Source organism: Chroicocephalus ridibundus, chromosome 8 (genome assembly GCF_963924245.1).
Source record: "Chroicocephalus ridibundus chromosome 8, bChrRid1.1, whole genome shotgun sequence".
Classification (NCBI taxonomy): Eukaryota; Metazoa; Chordata; class Aves; order Charadriiformes; family Laridae; genus Chroicocephalus; species Chroicocephalus ridibundus.
This window is the reverse complement of record NC_086291.1, coordinates 39,212,376-39,231,910: the sequence shown is the minus strand read 5'-3', so window position 1 is coordinate 39,231,910 and position 19,535 is coordinate 39,212,376. Positions and strand designations below refer to the sequence as shown.

Sequence of the window (19,535 nt, the reverse complement as noted above, 5' to 3'; positions counted from 1 at the left end):
TCCCCCCCTGCCCTTTCCTTCTACATTTTTTTTCTTTTTTTGCCCTGAAAATTTTTAAGTATTTGGTTACGCAATTTCTAGAAATTTCCTTTGATTTACTAGAAGAGCTATGAGAATAACATCGCCTTATTTTGTTATCTTGCCTCCAGCAGCCATTTGGACTCAATATAAAAAAACCCTATGTTCCTGTAGGGTTAACCTTACACAGATCTTTTGAAATCCACTTAAAACATCTGAACTTCTTCCCACCGTAGAGAATCCTCCAGGTAAAACATAGAGGCAGTCATTGTTTTTACCTCATTAATCATTCCAATTTTGGGATCACTCTTTTGTTGCAAGACAGCATTTGCTTGGGGTACACCGGCCTGTTTTTTCTTCTTGTTGAATTCAAAATCCCACATCAGCGGATAAACTGTTTGCAAGTTTCTTTGAAATATGTCACAACCCCTTTCCAAAGTGGCCTTGCAAAGAAACACCACGAAAGTGCTCAACTTTGGTTACAAATTCTAACCCCTTGCTTTGCCCGCAGGTCCCACACCGTGAGGGAACCTAGTTCAGACTGTCCCACCACTGACTGCTCCCTTTCTGCTGTCACATAAAACCACGGAAAGTAAGATATCACTAACACAGCTGTTTTCTTTAACTTCCAAAGGCATTAACGATTTTACCTAGGAAACGGAACCCAATAATGTAACATCATACAGATCACAACAGACCGCGATTCATCCCGGTTAAGAAATGACTTACTGGACAGATGGTTGGTAGCCTGTGTTGGAAGAACTTTGGGCACGATTGGACGAGAAACAGCAGCTTTAGTCAGCGAGGACTGGATTGGCCGAAAAGAACCTCTCCCTAGGGTAAAGGATGAAATATAACATTTTTAAAGCAGAGCACACCACCATTCAATGGAAGCAAGCAAATTCCAAGCAGTAGTGAGCTCTGGAAGTGCAAGTAATGGAGACGATGAAACAGGCCTGAAGTAGTAACGCAAGCTAACCGGTACCTTAGCACAAAACCACAACAGCAAGGGTTGCTGGATTATTGAAGCTGCCTTCATTATTGTCAATCAAGATAACCGTTAAGGTCTCCTGCTGATATTGAGATGCAAGACACGATGGGGGATCACCTGCACTACTCATTGTACTCAAGGGTGTACCAGCAGAAAAGGACAAATGGGCAGTATGTTGATTTACTCTATGAAATTTAGACAGTATTGCAGGTACTACGAAACGTCCGTTATAAAATCTAGACAAATTACAGAAAAAAAGTTTCTTATCCAAGTAATTTATTCCAAAATTTTGTCTCCTTGTAGAGAACTCCTTACACTTCCCTGCTTTCCATACTGGGAAATGGAAGAAAAAAATTTCTATCATAATCATGACTTGCTTAACGATGATCCAGGAGAACAATCCCATCATCCTGCAGGAAGCGACTTAAGCAACTGGTAAATGACACTGTGGTTTTGAAAGGATATTTTCCCCTTTTTAGAAATTATTCCTTTATGCAGTTTTAAGGGACACTTTCCAGTCCATCTCATGGCTGCATAAAAGTGACGGGAGATATGCAGACTCACCTGTAATGGATGAGTTGGATAAGATGGAAAAGGAACAGACATGCTGGGACGGATTTCCAGACGGCCTGGGCAGAAGTGTTCTCTACATGAGGCAAACAACAACAAACCAAAACATCAGAGTTTATCAGAGTAGTCTAAGGGAAGTTAACGCCTGCCCGTCACCAAAGTTCCATGACAACAGGCTACCTCTTCCACGCATCTCTTGACAAGTCCCATTTCTTTTTTTCCAGAAATCATCTTTCTTTCAAACAGTGTTATATTTTATTTCACTACAGAAGTTTACACTCCCCCTGTTTAACAGCCATTAGTAAGTAGGACGCAGGAAAAAATATCTAAAGGGAGATGCTATTGCAATGGCACTGACAGACCAGGATACCACATGAACGCACAGCACGTGCATCAGTACCAGCAGGCCCAAACAGCAGAACGCGCTGTCAGATGAGGAGCTTTTTTATTTTTTTCCAAAACTACCTCATGCACTGCACTACTACTGCTATTGACATTCCTCATATAGGGAATATAACACAGCTGGTTACAATATTGACTAAAATGCTCGTTCCTTCCTATGTTCAGCTTCACTCTTCCAGTGGATGTGTGAGGGATGTTCAGGTTTTTATTTCAGTTAGGTGCAAATCATTAATCATTATAGCCTTGAGGAAGCAAAAGAGGCATTTCACACTTTGTCAGTTCTTCTGACCTGTACTACTAATGGCTTCCGCAAGTGCCTGTTCCGTAACTTCCTTGGCTTTGGCAAGAAGAAGTCCGACTGCATCTGGACAAGAATGGGAAATGCATTATAAGTATTTTAAGCATGCAGACACAGAATAAATTATAACACCCACAGTCTGTTTTTCAATAAAGTTGTAAGTACTTATTAAAATACTATGTTTTGTTTTGGACAGTAGAATATTCTTTCTGCTAGAGTAGGAAAATTTTCCACCAGGAACGTATTTTTTTTCCTCCTTGTTTTACGGAGATAAAGCTTTCTCCCAAAAAAGCCATTTCACTACTTAACTACTGCAGCTTGCTATGAAGTTGCCACTGAGGTTGTATGTATGAAAATAAAATGCGTATTTGAATTAAATACAGCACTGAGGTTGTATTAAAATTAGCTGCACGATGAGAAGGGTATCAGTTTTGCTAAACCTGTCAAATATATCTGCTAGAGCAACTTAGAGAGTGAACCAGTTTCATCAGGCATTCAGATTCAGGTCTGAAGAGGTGACATCACTTCAAAGCACAGTTATATAGTCAAAATCTGACTAATCTCAGCTAATACGTTATGCTTGAACATCACTAGAAGCACTGCTTCATAGGGAAGCCCGTACTTTCTGATGAACGAAAAACCCCTGTAATACCTGGCTCAGGCACAAAACGCTACTTTTTTCATTCAGTCACCCCACTTACACTGATGGTGTCTAAGTGCTGCCGGAAGGTCAGTTCTGCTTCTTTGCTAGGCAAGAAGAGTTTCCCATGGCGGCTGTTGGGTGGTAGAGTTGTAGGAACTGCAAAGAGTCCACCATCTGCATCAGTGCTTCCAGAACTTGAAGGACCAGCCACCAAGAGAGGTCTAGGGAGGTTTCTCAAACCTATAAGATTTTAAAAGCAGTTTAAATGAACTGAAAACAAAAATAACGTAACTATCTAGTAACTGAAGAATCACACAGAAGAGCTGGGACTTGGGATTCTGGCTCTGCCACCATCTGTTTGGGATCTCAGATTACGAAACTCTCAATACTTCAGTTTTCCCACCTGCAAACTGACATTCACTTGCTTTGAAATCCTTGGAAGGAGATGGTTAAATGCAATTTTATGCTACAAGAGAAATCAGAATCTAAGCACCCCGTTTTAAGCCCCATGCAGACTGTGTTAACCAGTTGATCTATTCAGCTCATAGAAATACCTGAGGGCCCTTCCCACTAAACAAACTATATATCCACCTTTTGTAGGGGAGGAGAACGCAAACACAGACCCACTCTACAATGTTTATGCATATACAACACCGGGGTTTTGTACAACAGACAATAACGTCCATTTTCCCACTCGTATGCACCCACACCTGTCCCGGTACTCCAGCCTCTCCTGTGGGGCTGGTGATCTCGGCTGGGGGGGCAGCGGGCACCTGGCTCGCTCCCACATCGGGAAGCAGCAAAGTGGGACACGATCCCTACTCCCGCCTGCTGCCTCCCTGGGCAGGACGGCAAGACAGCTCACGCCTAATGCAGAGATGGGGCTACGCAATGGTATTCAAGAAGTGTTTCGAGGAACGTCAAGCTTTACCTACCTAACAATTTAACCTGCAGGTTTTATTGTCGTCTTGTTTAAAAAAAGCAAAATCGCCACCTTCACCATGCTGCTCTAGATTCTGCTGGTTTCCCAAAGGTTAGTTAAAATTACAGTGAGCCAATCTATCTAAAAACCAATTAAATGCAGAACAACATAAAAATCTGTGCCCCCTGCCTGACCAGGAGTAAACAGAATCATTAAAGATAATAAACAGGATATTATATTTTAAAAAAGCAATAAAGGGATGCAACTGTAATTACATAATGATATTTTAAGCACTATAGTGATGCTGCACCACAGCTGTTGCTTCACTTTTTTCTAAATCTCTTCGCATGGTTCTTTTTATTCTCTTTTTTGTCTCCCCAGCTAGCTGTGGCTTCTGTGGGCCTGTCAGTTTGCCAATGCTTTCAGCTCCTCTCGAGTGGACACAGGCTACCTTCTAGTCTTTATTTTCTACTGAGAAGGCCAAATCGATTTATCTTTAATTAAAAAAAAAACAAACCCAAAAGACAAAAACCGAACAGCAGTTGGCATCTAGATGGACTCGGGACCACAGTCCATGAGGGAGTGAGCCTAGAAGGCTCATCACCAAAAGTAACCTAGCAGTTTGCTTTCTGGCAGCCAAATCACTGCAGTCATTTAACAGTCATTTATCCATTGTGAGGACACAAAGAAGCTTGACAATTACTGTATACTAAAGATTGCAATCCAGACCACAAACAATCCTATCTTAGATCCAGAACACCCTTACCAGGGCTGATAAAAGGGATTCAGTTTGTCTACCAAAACAACACAACTTCGGGTGAAGATACCAGCCTTGCTGGGCTATCCTCTGTGCGAGTGCATCACGCCTGGCAGAACTGGCCCAGAAGCTGAATGAATTCGCTTGGTAGAATGCTGTACTGAACCCACTTCTGCTGCTCCTCTGCCCAAGCCAAACAGCTCGGCCGAAGCCAACTTGGCCAAAAACAGGAACACACGATCTGTATTTTTCACGGCCTGACTGTGCACAAAAGACTACTTGCTTCATTATAACACGTTAAACCATAGTGCTACACAACCCCACTTGTAATGCAGTGATGCGTATCAAAGACACAGACAATTATATTTGGTTTTGAACCAATGAGGCTCTGTGTAAGCAGAACAGGTGTCCGTTTCTAGGGGATCAGACATAAAGTATTGTTATCTTCTTGCTGTTTCCGTCTGGCATCCTCAGCGGATATCCTTACCCTTACTTAAAACGCTTCCACAAGGATTTTCAAGGCATGAGGGAAGCATGAAGTACAATCTCATAAAAATTAATGTCATAAACTAGGTAAGTTTGATTCTCCATGCAAGTCCAGTTTAAAAAGATATGTCCTTCAGGCCTGTGTATCTTGCTGATATGCAACAATTTATCTGTTTAATCTATTAAAATATTGGCTTTTTACTAGATATTTAAGTATGTCCTTGTCTGCAAGTAAGCGCAACGACGCTTCAGACATATAATGCCATTTTAAAACGAAAACCAGACAGAGTACCAAGTATGTTTTACAGCATCCGTTAAATCGCTCCGTTGCTTCTTACCGCACGGGTGTGCAGAGGACAGGGTCAGAATCCCAGCTGCTCCCCATAACCCTGACGCCCTTCACAGACTTCTCTAAAGCCACAAAGCATTTGCTGGCAAATGCAACTGGACTGAGGAACAGAACTGAAATTCTTGGTCTGCATGGCTAGAGCTCACAAGTTATAGCAGCCGCACCCTCTATTAAAAGGTAATTCATAATCATACTGTATTTTATAATGGCAGAAAAACTGTCAGTAATTATTTTAGCAACAAACTTTACACCATATATTTACTCTCTTGCTCTGCAAGCCTTCACTCTCTTGAGATCCCACATTCCGTATCAGTCAGCTCCTCCCAAGTGCCAGCATCTCCTGCAAGAGCGACTCCTGAGGGTTCTTCTGGACTGCAAACTGGACCAGTGGCATGCGTTGTTTTTCAAGATTCCAAGAAGTACTGAATTTAGGACAACTCCAAAGCAAATTAACGCATACCAAAGTTCTCAAGCAGTTAAGCTTGTAGGAGTAAGAACGCTCATCATCACAGCATGAGGTACTAACGGCCTGATCCCTTGACATGGATTTTTCTGCACACTCACCTGAGGAGCTGGAAGCAGCACCAGGAGAAAAAGTCTTGTTGTTGCGAAGGGCAGATTGATTCCGTGCACAACCTGGACTCCTGGTGCTGATGGCAATCACCTTTCCCGGAGGAGTCAGTGACTGCTCCTCTTGAGCAGGCTTTATTGGTGACGTGGCAACAGAGCTCATCTCTGGCGTCTAAAAATGCATGCACATTAAACACATTAAACAAATATCATGTAGTGTTACAACAGATATATTGTTAAACTCATCCTACTTTGGAAGCTTAAAAAAAAATAAAATCTGACATATTACAATATCTGTAAGTAGTCTAACCCATACCTCTGTGTGTGTGTGTGGGGTGGGAGGCAGCTGAAATTCCCTTCCTACGCATTTAGCGGCGTTAAATTTCATCGGTTCAATATCATTAATTTAAGTTACAATTGGGTTAACACTCAACAAGTGTCACACAGTGTGCTGGACCACCCCCGGATAAAAAGACCAAAAAAAAAAAAAAAAAGGTAAAGACACAGATTTGTCACAGTAATGTAAAAGGCGTTGTTTTTAAGTCAGTGCAAAACTAATTTTCATTAACACAACCATCTAGACGGCTCCTCTGGTGGGAAGTATATGGGGACAGATATATTTTGCTTTTAATTCTAAACAAGTAGAGACCAACAGTTTTGAATTTTTTCCCATCCCTTCTTCTATTTCATACCATGCTACAGCAATAAACCAGAGGCACAGGCCAAGGTGCTTTCCTAATTTTTCATGCCTATGCAGTTATTTCATAAAGTTGCTTAAACGCTTTTCTAGAAAATGCTCCATTTCTAAGGATGTGTGTGCAACCCCAGGCATAAAATTGCCGCCCACACTTGACTACAATGCAGTTTGCTACAGTTTGTCTTATGCTGGTTAATTTTCATCTAAAGGAATGAACCACAGCACAGCTGGCCATTTTGGCTTTGTTACGTTTTTATCTTGAGAAAGTAGCACAGATCTAGACAATCAATCCTTCCTCTGTTAAAGCACCTCGTGGCAAAAATATTACGGATCCTGCCATCGCTTGACGAAATGCAGAGGATTTGAGAGACAAAACTTTCAAAAAGTCTACAGGACTTTCGATTAGGCAGTAAATATCGTCCTCGCCTCTTGAATATGTATCAGTCCCACGACATTCATTGCCGCAAGAAGAGTATCTCTTTCTGGAACATAGAGTATGAAGCGGTATTCGACAAACAGAAGAAAATGTTATGTTACTGACTTTATTGGAACGTACAACATGGTACCGATCTGAAAGAGCTCCATTATTTTTCAGGAGCACTCCGCTCCTTTGCCTAAGGCGCTAAGATTGCTAAAAAGACATGGAAACACTGCAAATAATAACTGCTGGGTGCTGGGTTCCCCCTCATCCCTCTCTCCCCAGGTCTAAGGTGACGTTCTTTCTAATTTGTGATTGTTTAATTGTGTCACCCCTGGCTGCCACAGGTGTCACCAGAAGTAAAAGTAGATGCCAAGAGAGGAAACACTGTTACGGATCTGTGAGACATCAGACCAAAAGTCTCTACAGTTTAAACAAAGTCTGTATCTGGAGCTGTATCTGAGCAAAGATGGCTTTAAATTTATAAAATCCCACATTCTATGTCTATAAAATGAGGATCAAAAGGAGCTTCAGGAGGGGGCTGCGCATGTGTTAAGTCTGCACCAACAAAGAAAGATCAAAGGACTACGTGCGTTTGGGACTAGTGATACATTTGCGTCATACATGGGAATACGATGCCAATGGTATCTTTAACTTGTCATATCTCCATCACAGGAATTCAGTTAGATCTGTTGAATTCAATGTCTTTTCGGCCGTTAAAAGGATGTTTTACTGAGTTTCAATTGGTTGTACTAGGTGGAAATGGCTGCTCACAGGGTTACTGGTTACAATGCACAAGGAGGAAAGCAAGTTAATTCCCTTCTTCCCTAAGGAAGAAGGTATTTTTCTGGGTCTACTAAATAACTACCCTAAACTCTGGGAACTTTTACAAAAATCATCGTGGCAGGCACAGTTATGTTGGCTATGTCATCCCAGAGAAATACATTCTTTTCACACTTACACTTAGTATAACTTGGAACTACATAAACATTGGAAATTAAGGGTTTCAGTTTTCCCATGGAATGTTAATCTCATCTAGGCTCCATTTCCAACAAAAGGCTGGACCAGATGATATTCCGAGGTCCCTTCCAACCTGGGCTGTTCTATGAACCCGAGAGAGAACACAAGGCACTCACCTAACCTAACCCCATGACTGATGTTTTCAGCAGTGACATTAAATGTTCACTGAGACTCACACCAACCCAGAAACTAAAAGGTAGTGTGAAAAGCAAACGCAGTACATTGAGGAAACAGCAAGCCGGGTTGTGTTGGGGTTTTTTTTTTTTTTTGGTTGGTTGGTTTTGGGTGGTTTTTTTTAAACACAGGAATCTCCAAGATCTTGACAAGGCTGGTCATTGATTTACTAAGAGAACAGGACTGGGCAATTATTCCCCAGATTAAATAACAGTTTAGCATATGGAGCATGAACAAGAGCTACTTACTGGTTTGGGATTGACTTCAGTAGAGATGAGTTTTAAAAGGCAGTTGAGGAGTCTCTGCTTGTGAAAGGTGGTACATGCAGGAACAGCACTCGACTCAGACGTTTGCTCCCTAGCATCCTGGGTTTCTGGCTCCAAGACAGCCAGCCAGTCATATTCCAGTTGCAACTTGTTCGGTTTGCCCATCATGAGGTAGACTTCAGCCAGCGTAAGGCTCTCCGAAGTTCGTAGGCTCCATCCTTCTTCTCTAACCTGCTGAGAGAGCCGGCTTGGGTCATCCTTGAGAGACTTTGTACTAGGTTGTCCCTGAGGTGGAGGGGGAAATGAGGAGCCCAGCTTCTCTTGAGAATCCTCCATTACTGCACCCGTGATATCCTTGGTACAAGCATCAAGCTGCTGGCCCTGGCTGTGGGTAGCCTGAGTTTCATATCTGGATGGGCCACTGCCAGGTGAAGCCACACCACCTCTCGGTAGCTGTGAATAGGAGTCAGATGCCTCTGTGCTCCTCCCGTTTGGAAAAGCCACAGGAGAAGTATCACCAGCTGCTGGAGTAGAGTCTTTCCCATGCAGTTTGTCTGTGCAAGAACATTTCTCTGGGACGATCAGGTCCTGACAGGACTTCATGTACCGTGGGAATGGATCAAGCAGAGACAGCTCCTCCACATCAGGGATCTTGCTGCAAGCACAATCTGTGCTGCACAATGGTAGCACAGTTGCTTGGTCACTAGCCAGGGCCTCCCTGCCCTCCACACAGAAGGCCACTGAGCTCAGCTTTTCATGATTCCCTCCTGGATCTTGAAGTCCAGAAGGCAGTTTTTGGAGAGAATTAGTGATGCCAAGGTTTGAGGCTGCTCCTTCCCCCAGGCCAGTCTCTGGGGCGCCATCTTCAGTGCTTGCAGAAACTTCAGCTGTGGGCTGAGAGGTTCTGCTTGACTCTGTAGTGCTCTCTGCCTTTCCAACACCCTTACCTTCCGTTCCCCGCGTGTATTTTATCTGTCCCCTAGCTGTCCCCTGACCACTCTGTATGCCTAGGATTTGTGCAGGGGGTAGTAAGTGAGCATCTTTCGTGTTCTGTTTGCATTTGCCAGTTTCCTGCCAATGCACTGTGCAGAAAGCCTTGGAGTGGACCACTCTGGCTACCCCAGGCAGCGGAGTGAGCGTACAGTTCTCTCCTGGAAAGAGATGGAGCATCACTTTCTCCTCTGAGAAGCTGCCTCTTGTTTCTGGGTCTCTGGAGTCTTGAAGCTGCTGTTCTTCTAGTGTTTTACGCTAAAAACAGATGCGTCAAGGAATACAACAGACGACTGCCCCTTCCAAACAAGCACCTGGTAGACTATTTTGCAAATTTAAAAAAAAAAAAAGCGCAGCTGATCAAGGAGATGTTCTGTATTCAGCGTAGATATGAAGACTCTATGACCAGAAATTAAGTCCTTTTGTGGTGCTAAGGACTACACAGAAGACCTGCTACAAGCACAAACTAAATCTGTTCCAGACAAAACTCCTTATCTCTGCTTCACACACCACTGAAATTGTAAAAAAACCCCAACCAACTAACAAACCCCAACAAAACCAAGCAAAAAAAAACCCAGCATCACAGCATCACTGCACAGCAAAACAGGCTCTCCGTTCTGCACGAGATTCCCCACCTTACATGTTTTGAGACCCTCCTGTTTCAAGTGCTACGCCGCTACTTCTTGCGGGCTCACAAATGAAAAAGAAAAGCCTGAATTAAAGGACTAAGAACAGGACACAGCATACCAGTCAACAGGAGAACAGAATGGCTGTTAACTCACAAATCCTTCTATTCCACGGATCAAAGTTCCGAGGTAGGGATAGCTCTACTGTTGAAAGGCTCAGACAGGGCACAGACACATCACAGGTAGCAGTAGCTCCCTAGACAAGAAGCTTAAGCCTTCATTTGGTGAAACTGTGTAGAGCAGGTGGAAAAACCTCTCCTTGTTCTTTTTGCTGAAACTAGAAACAAAATCTTCAGTTATTTTCCAGGCTTCTATGGTGGTCACCCATCTATAGTGAAACAGACTAAGCTCACTGCTTAAGGAAACAAAATAAAAGCAGGGAGCTTCATTTTTTACTAACTAGCTTTTCAGGGGATCACAGCAGAGAATAGTTGAGGTAAAAGCGGAATATTATGGGATGTCCCATGAAAGGCTCCATTAGTGATGCTGAGATACTGACCTCTACCTCTGCTAAGCATGGGCTGGTAAATTTAGGAGGTAGAATCACATTTCTGATGCAAAAGTGAACGTAGAATAGGAAAGGAATTGCTCCCAGAACACAGCATACAGAACAGACTACGCAGAAAAAGGATACAATACGCACTTCATGGAGAGCCCACTTCTGCTTCAGGAACTCAATGAGGCTGGAGACCTTCCGATGTAACTCCACAATCATCCTGTATGCAAGATGAACAAAGTAAGGGAACAGAGCAAAAATGTCAGCAGAAGTTCAAATCACAGCCTTGGTGTTAAACTGGGAATTAAGGGAAGAAACTGGCATTCTGTAATACAAGCACAGAGAACACACCTACCACTCCCAAGCTCTAAGAAAAAAAAACCCACAAGAAAAAACAAGAACATATGTTAACCTGCAACTTTAAGATCTAGATAACTTACAATTGAGAAAGATCTAAAAGCTTATCAGATAAATATGATTGCCATGATTCAAGATATTAGTTTCTCCAGATGGAAGAAGACGATAGGAAAAATGGCAAGATTTAGCTAAACTGCAAAAGTGCAGGCAATGCGCAGAGCTACCACACGAAGCATAGAAAGAAAGAGAAAAAGGGGCACCAAAAACCCCGAAACATTTACTTTTTTTGCTCTCAAAGCATTTTACAAAATAAACCTAATGCTAAAAATCTTAATTTTCCTCTATGCTTGATCTTTGGTCATTACACTGAAGTACTCTGTTTGAAAGAACAATCAACATCACAGATGTTTTCTGCCCCGAGTTTTGGACTAGATGGAAGTCCTAGGATGAACAGCCATTGATGATACTGAAAGAGCAGCACTACCTACATCTTCCACGGAGATTAAGCTACAACTACATTCCTTTCTGCTAGTATCACTGTGTTGCACCTGATGTGTTCAGAGCCTTGCTGCAGGCACCCCTGACCCTCCCCTGTGTCTCTGTCTTATGGTACACATTCAATACGAATTTTAGCAGATTTAGTGCTGCGTATCTCCATTTCACTTGCACTCTGCTCTGACACCTGGGTGTAAGTGGCACAAAGTATAGTTGTCTCCAACTCTAGTAGCTCCCATCATTAATCAAATTAAACGCTATAATGAACAATGGCAATCTAATTTTCCGGTCTGATATATCACGTTTACACCAATTATGTGCTCTGGTTGGACAAAGTCTTCAGAGTAAGTACACTTAGGCGAACTGAATTATCAAAAATGAACTGCCCTGTTGGCAAAGAGAACCCTGAAGAAAGAGGAAGATGCTAGAATGTTGCTCATATATTTCCCTATTCTACCCTGAGCACCACAATCAGTTCTTCATTACCTGAGCCGTGGATTCTGGGCAAGACTCTGTACTCGAGCCCACGCATGATTATTTCGTGGCTGCAACTCCACAGGGACCTTGAGAGGAAGACGTACTGGCTTCTGGTCCTCTTCATCACTAACGCCTGAAGGGAGATGAAGCACAAAGCACACGGGTCAAAGTAAAGACAACTCAGAACGCTATATGCTCAGTTACATGAAAAATAGCATCACAGACATCAGCATCACCTACAGACAACTTAGGCAGCTCAGCTTCGCCAACGGAGCCTGCTTCCTTAGATTACCTCCTGTTCCAATACGCTTATTTTTTTCCTTAGACACTGCAGTGTTACTGGAGCTTCCAGCTGAGCAAGCAGTGCCAAAACCAGGTGGCTGGAAAATTTGAACAAGTACAGGGTTTCAGACCTTTAAACTGCACTGATTCTACTTATTGCGGGGGAAGGAAGAAATAAAATAAAAAAAAAAACAACAAAAAAAACCCCCACACATAGCTGAACTGGAGAAGCTAAAAGTCTAAAATGCTCAATGTAACATACTACTGCTTATTCACTCACATCAGGGACTAACCTTCCCATCTAGCAAAAGAACAACTTGTAAAGCAGTAGCGATCTTGTCTGATGTAGCTATTTCCTTTTCAATTTAGCTAGTGGCATACTCCAAGACTTAGAGAGCTGGGTGGGTCCTAACGTTATTGGGATTATACAAGCAAACAGGATAAGTAAGACAATAGGGACACATCTGTGCCCAACACGAATGTGAAATAGCACAAATTCCCCTGCCAGTGATGTACACACCAAACGGGCCTACTCTCTCTCATATTCTTCCGACCATCTGTTCAAACCCTTTCACGTTCCAGTGTCTCTTACTTACCATCTGGATCACAGAGTTTCTTCAAAGCCCTGCACATCGGAGCTTTGATACGAAGGTTTCTGCCTTTGTAACGAACAGTCGTAGCCCTAAATACATTGAAAGAGAATTATTTACAGGCACCATTAACAAAAGTTTGTGAATACGCGCACATTAGGGACACAGAGTCAAATACAATCATGGATACAGCAATGAACAAAGAAACGCAGGGGTTTGCAGTGAAGATTCACAAGAGCATTCAATCTTTTCTATCACCTTACTTTTCATTATAGAAATTATACTCTTGTGACTCTCCTCTTCCAGACTTCCATGAAACACTGGGCTGTTTGCTTAGGGAGGGATTGCTATTTTATAAAGCAGACTAGAATTATGTTATTTCAGTTGAAGAGTACCCTCAGAGACAACTTCTTCGCAAAAGACAAGTGGCTTTGCTTCAGGCTCCTCTTTATACTCCTAATTCTTAACTATGGGAAGATAAACTCTATCTTCCATTCCAGAATATCAACACCAAATCTGTTGCAGAAATAAGGTCTAACAGCTTGTGCAGGAATCTGAACAAAGTAACTTTTACAGTATGATTTCACTGGTTTTTAGCTTCAATACCACATTAACAACTATAAAGATCCTTAAAAGCAAGAGGCCATTTTTCTTTTCACACAGTGGAACTATTTGATTTCTTCACTCCGTCAGGCCTGTTTTCTTTTTAAAGACTTAAAAGGCAGGCATGGAGACCAACCGTTGCTGATGGCAGTACTTACTACCTATTACTTCAAGCACCAAGGATCAGCTAGCACAGAAGCAGCAGGATCAAACACAAACCCTCGCAAGTAAAACGAAAGAAAGGAGAGAGAATATTCCTACAGCAGGATCTGATCTTTTCCTATGCCGTAAGGAAGGCAACATCAGGCAGAAAGAGCACTCGTCTACACTGCTAAGAGGGAAATTTGCAAGAGGTCAGCAGAAGTGAAGCCAGACCTGAGAAGATGGAGCTGGTGAGGTGAGCAGCTCAAAAGCTTCAGTTACTAAGCTCTGAACTCCTGCAGATTCAGAATATCCCAGGGCTGGAAGAGCAAATTTCCTCAATCTGCACTGAGCTACCGGCAGCTAGAGGGAATACGTTAGCCCTCGCTCTTCCTAACAGCGCGAGCTCTGACACAGAAGTAGTGATGGCTTAATTCATGAAAAAAGGAGCAGGCTGTCAAGTGAAACCAGCAACAGTGCTACTTAAGAAAAAACGAAGAAGACCCAAGAGCTACTTGCCTGGTTTTAAACAGTGTTTCCTATTTCCATATCAGACAACGCTGCGGCTGCTGTAACAGAAGCATTGTTGTTACCTTTCCTCCTTCAACCTAGCCCTAACTCGAATTGTTGGAAAATCAGATTTTTTTAAGATCTCACCAAGTACAATGGCCAGTCTCTGCCAGTGGAAAGACTCTTAGAGGAGGACATGGTAACACTTGTGGACACCTAGTCAATGACATACGGTAATGATGAAAAGTAAAAGGTAAAACTTCCTCCTGATCATTGCAATGGACACCTTAGCCTTAACGCATGAGGCTCAATATCGTCTTTGTCTTCATATTAAAGTGAAGATACGATTTTATCAGAAAGTCAGCATTTTTTACAAAATAAGTCTCATGAAAATAAGTTTAATCATGTGCAGCTAGCACCCTCTTTTTTTTTTTTTTTAAATGTGTAAATAAACCAAGTTGAAGTACAAGTGAGGACAAGATTGTTATGAATCAACCCAAACTCACTTATGTCAAATTAATGGGGACTACAATGTATAACAACAGGAAACTCAACTACAAATTCTGCTGCTCTCAAATTCAGCTGGTCAATGTTTGGACAACTTTTCTCTTTGGTCCGAATCTTTAGGTGGAAAATCTCCGCTATTTTTTTTTTCCACAAACCTAAAATTTGGTTGCAGCCAGCAGGCAGAAGCCACTGCCTAGTATAAAAGTGCCTGGTACAAAACCTGAAGGATTTGGCAGAACCTGAGCAAATTTGCAGTAAATAAGAATTCTAGCTACATATTACATTTCTTTGTCCAGTACTTCTTATTTCCTCCAAGAACAGTAACTGAAAAAACAGCCGAGGACTAAAATTCTTCAACTTTTACTATAGCTCCTAGAAATCTCTAGGCGTGTTACTTTAGTGTAAAACTACGTAACACATCCTTATGATTCACAACAAATACGGCTTGCCTTTACCTACGGGGATTCACCAAAAGCTACATTTATTCTATTACCACTAACGCTGTTCATCAGAGCAAGTAATTTTATAAAACTCATGTTGAGATGACAGGATGCATGAATATATCCAACTGCTAGCAAACGCAAAGTCTGTGAATGTGACTGAACAGTTGTGCAGAAAACAACACTGCTGCATGAACGTGCCAAAATTACTGTCTCCCTTGTTCCCGCAAGGAGTTAATTACAGCATTACAGCAATCAGAACTGGTGTAATGACTTCCTTGCTTAGGGAAGACATGCCTGGATGTCCCCTCCTCTTCTAGTGGAAAACAAGAGTTTCATATGAGCCTCATTACAAAATCCACTAAAGCCAGTGAAAAGAAATGCACCTTGAAACAGGTCGCTAAATTGCAAGTTTACACTACTTTAGGACAGCAAATTTGCTCCACCTCCAACAGCAGAGCTGAGTGGATCAAGAAAAAGAAGGAAGAAGAAAAACACTGCTGTTCATTTTTCGTATTTTCCGTTTCCCTTAAGGAGCTTAACTAGTTGGCCATAAAGCATTTATTACAGAGTCAGGCTTCCTGTCAGTTGTTCCCCAACAATTTGTTTCCCACCTGCTCAGTGGCACCTTGGGCTGCGGAGACCCACTACCCGTTACTGCCCCCGAGCAGGTCACAAATGAACACATCAGCATCATAAGCTCCTGGCTGCATTTGTATCCGTGCTAAAAGGCAGAGGTGGGGAGAAAACCCAACCAAACAACCCACCACAACCTAGGACAAAAGCCAGAAAAGAAGTGTGAAAAACTTTAAGTATGTTACGGAGAAGATATTTAATATAGATATATATATAAAAATTTAGGAGAAAAATCATATTGGAGGAAAGAAAACAAATGCAAAACTGCTGATAGAGGAGCAGGAACTACTGTATTCCCCGAGTACTGAATGAGAACAGCACAGTTCAGAAGTTCGGAAGCAAAGTACACTGTTCAGTAAATGGAGGAACACAGAAAAATTTGACAAAACAGTAAAAGCTTCACATGGAAGTTTTCGCCTTGGCACTACAGCACTCTTCCTTGACTACAGCAATCAATACTTTTATTTTTATTGTTCCCTAAAATATATTTTAGAAGTAGCATCCCAGCTGCCTAGATTTAGGTGTTCTGCTTGGCAAATCAGGAGTAATTCCCCTAGTTCCCTTTTCCACAAAGTATGATGGGTTTCAAGCAATCTAGGGAGACCCTCATAGTAAGGTATTCTTTAAACTAATATAAAATTAGATATATTTAGAGACTGTAGTTTCCTAATTGAAATCCATGGCTGGGAGGTTGTAAAAAGAATAGTTTTACTAATTTAAAAGAAAAGTACAGTAAAAAGGAGACCACCTGCAACAGAACTAATCTTATCTTAAAAATACTTCCTTCCTTCTCTTCTCTTAGCTAGATCTTGTACGTTTCCAAATGCAGAAAATAGCAGACATTAAAAAAAAGTTATTCTGCTGAATGTGCATTAAGAATTGCTAATACAACTTGACAGCAAGAACATATTCTGCCTACTTAAAAAGGTCGGCTTTGTATACAATTTTTTTCAGGACGAATTGCTCATTTTATTATCAAGACTTTTAGGGAGTTACAAATCCCCCCTCAGGACGCCAAACAGCTTTTAGGAGGCAATTGAAGGCAGTGACGGATCACTCCCACTCCACACAAAGCACACCCAGGAACTGACCCAGACGCATCGATCAATACCTGTGAAAAGTTTCTGTCTTTAACCGTTTTCTTACTTGTGATATCAAGAGCCTCGGGTTGGGGGGGCAAAACCACATACGCTAACAGACACGGAGTGGTACTTTGCTTTAACTGTTGCATATTTATGTTATTTTTTTAATTATGTGTTTGTTGTGATTTTTGTGTTTTGTTTTTTTTTTTTTTAACTCATCCACAAATCCTACATATTTACGAAGATATCCAGAAAATATTTAATTTCCTCTAATGCAGGTTTTTTTTTTATTAAATGTAAAGACGGTTACAAAACCTACGTTAAATAAAAATGCTTCACTTCTAAAAGTGAAACAAAACACAAAACCTTCGGTTTATTTAAACGGGTCTCTGAGCAGTTCTGATATACTGCCATAAATATTTGTTTCTTGTTATATATCCTAATCCCACAGTCCAGCAACATATCGTTGCTGTAATAAAAAGCTAGCGACAAAGGACTGGACAGAAAGGGATCCAGATTCCCTATAATTTCTAAGGGAGCTTTGTTTCGTAGTTGTCCTGCTTAGTGATTCTGAAAACTTCTTTAAGCAGCTCATGTGGGCCAGTGTTGACATGAGTACGCCAAACCACCCCGACCAGTTCCAAAAGCTGACAGAACAATTCTTCTCTTCCCCTTGCATATTTACAAATATCAAAACTTTGATCTCTTCTCTAAAAGATCCCTGACTCATCCAACTACAGCTGTACCAAAGGCCCTGATTTGACACGTCGCTGACATTCTGACAGAGATGCAGAGCAGTGAATGGCCTTAACTTCAAGGACCAAACAGGGACATTTCACACAAAGATTTTGCCATTGCTTGAAATGGCCAGTTGATGAAGTTTTCAGGCACTATTTAGTATCTGTAACCCGAGTTACAAGCTAGGAAGATTTTCAACACAGTTTTCTTATGAGCACCTCACAGGGTTTGTGTTTCCATACACCATGTATTTATTACAGAAAGCCAGGGATGACGTGTAACATAAGCAAAATAAGCTCTGAATTAGAATGTGTAACTCCAGGGTTTGTCTATAGTCATCCTGCAAATACATTGCCAGGTAGCTCCTCACAATCTTAGCCTCTCTTGGCCTTTCTTGCCAATTAAATGAGACTAACGCTTACCTAGTTCAGAAGATCATCAGAATAATGCATGTTCCACATTTTTAATCACTTTTGGTTTGCTTTCACTCAAGACTTTCAACATAGTGACAAGCCTTACAAAGCGCATTGCACTCAGAGGGACTCACTTGAAACAAACATGGCAAGAACTGAAAATCAGAACTGCTTACAAATAGAGAGGGGGATCAGAGAACTGTAACATCACTGAGCAAGACGGTAAGCTTAATCTAATGGGATATATGCAACACGTTTGCTTGTGTGAAATAGGAGGCTGCCCTGCACACGCAGGGAATTAATTCCGATGGTGTAGCCATCCAGGTGGTAATGAGGACGAGAAGGTGGACATTGTTTCCCCTACGCAGTTTGCTCCTCCAACTGATAAGGTTTACCCACCAAATGGGGTAAGAGACACAGGACAAAAAGGGAAGCAAAGATGTGTCCTCCACCTGGCAGGAAGAAAGCCCATGCAAGAGCCTATGCAATTTCTGAACTGCCTAAGAATGTTAATATTACATCCACTCTACTTTTTGGTTAGAAGATTAGAATTAATATCTTCAAATGCAAAGATTCCTGTTCTCAAAATGGTTTGTTACAAGACTGACTTTTATAGAAAAAACACCCAGACTTCGTAGAAATCATCAGCTCTCATTAACAATTAATTAGAAGAACTAAGGCCTTAATCATGCAAAGTGCTAGCCTGAAGGTACAGCTTGCTAAAAATCATCAGTCTCATTCATTACGGTTTAGTCTATTTGGATGAAACAGTATTAGAAAGGCTCTCCAGTACAACACAGAGACGAAAATGACTGCCTATACCCTGAACTCTAGAGATATTCGGGACTCTAGCAGGAAAAAAAGGCTCATCCCAGGCCCATTTTAACCAATAACTCCACATTAAGATTTTAATTTTGTTTTAAGAATCATTTTGTTGGATGAAAAAAACCCAACTTATTGCAAAGATTTTCTTAATTGTACAAAACCCAAACTAAGTGACAATTTCTCTACTGATTTCAAACTTCGTAGTTAACAAAAGAACGAACAAGCGTTTTCATAAATAATCACATTTGAGACGTGCAACAGAACAGCACACTGTACAAAGTGCATCTCCTAGGAGATGAAAATTTAATAAACTGTAAGGAACTCATTTGGAAACTTGGTTTGTGAACAACAGAAAGGTGTGACTGCAAGTACCCATTTTATGCAAGGTAAAGTGCTGCTGAGCAGGCAAACTCTTCCCATGGTTTACAGTAAAATTTACTTCGTTAACAATTTGTCTGCTGCAATGAAGCACCCTAAAAGCACAAATGCCAGCAGGGATTCGCAACAGACAGAAAATTATGCTATTTCCAAATCGCTTTTAAAGACATGATTAGGACAAACCAATGCCCGCTGAGTGATGCCTGCTTAATGGTCACACTCCTTAAAATAATATCCTCTAAAAGAAGTTTCACTTTAGAATACACAAACTCTAAATGCAGGACCAGCTCAGAAAATTTTACGTAGAA

General features: G+C 41.5%; 1 protein-coding gene across 4 annotated transcripts in view; it reads right to left on the bottom strand.

The window, feature by feature from the left end:
- CRAMP1 (cramped chromatin regulator homolog 1) overlaps positions 1-19,535 on the bottom strand; it is a 48,302-nt gene that overhangs the window by 8,580 nt on the left and 20,187 nt on the right. For all 4 annotated transcript variants that reach the window (XM_063343565.1, XM_063343564.1, XM_063343566.1 and 1 more), the window contains 9 exons: positions 12,961-13,046; positions 12,092-12,215; positions 10,892-10,973; positions 8,564-9,829; positions 6,001-6,178; positions 2,981-3,162; positions 2,271-2,345; positions 1,574-1,655; positions 748-852 (listed from right to left, as the gene is read on the bottom strand). In XM_063343565.1, coding sequence (XP_063199635.1) covers positions 748-852; positions 1,574-1,655; positions 2,271-2,345; positions 2,981-3,162; positions 6,001-6,178; positions 8,564-9,829; positions 10,892-10,973; positions 12,092-12,215; positions 12,961-13,046 — 2,180 coding nt within the window. The remainder of the gene's footprint in view (positions 1-747; positions 853-1,573; positions 1,656-2,270; positions 2,346-2,980; positions 3,163-6,000; positions 6,179-8,563; positions 9,830-10,891; positions 10,974-12,091; positions 12,216-12,960; positions 13,047-19,535) is intronic.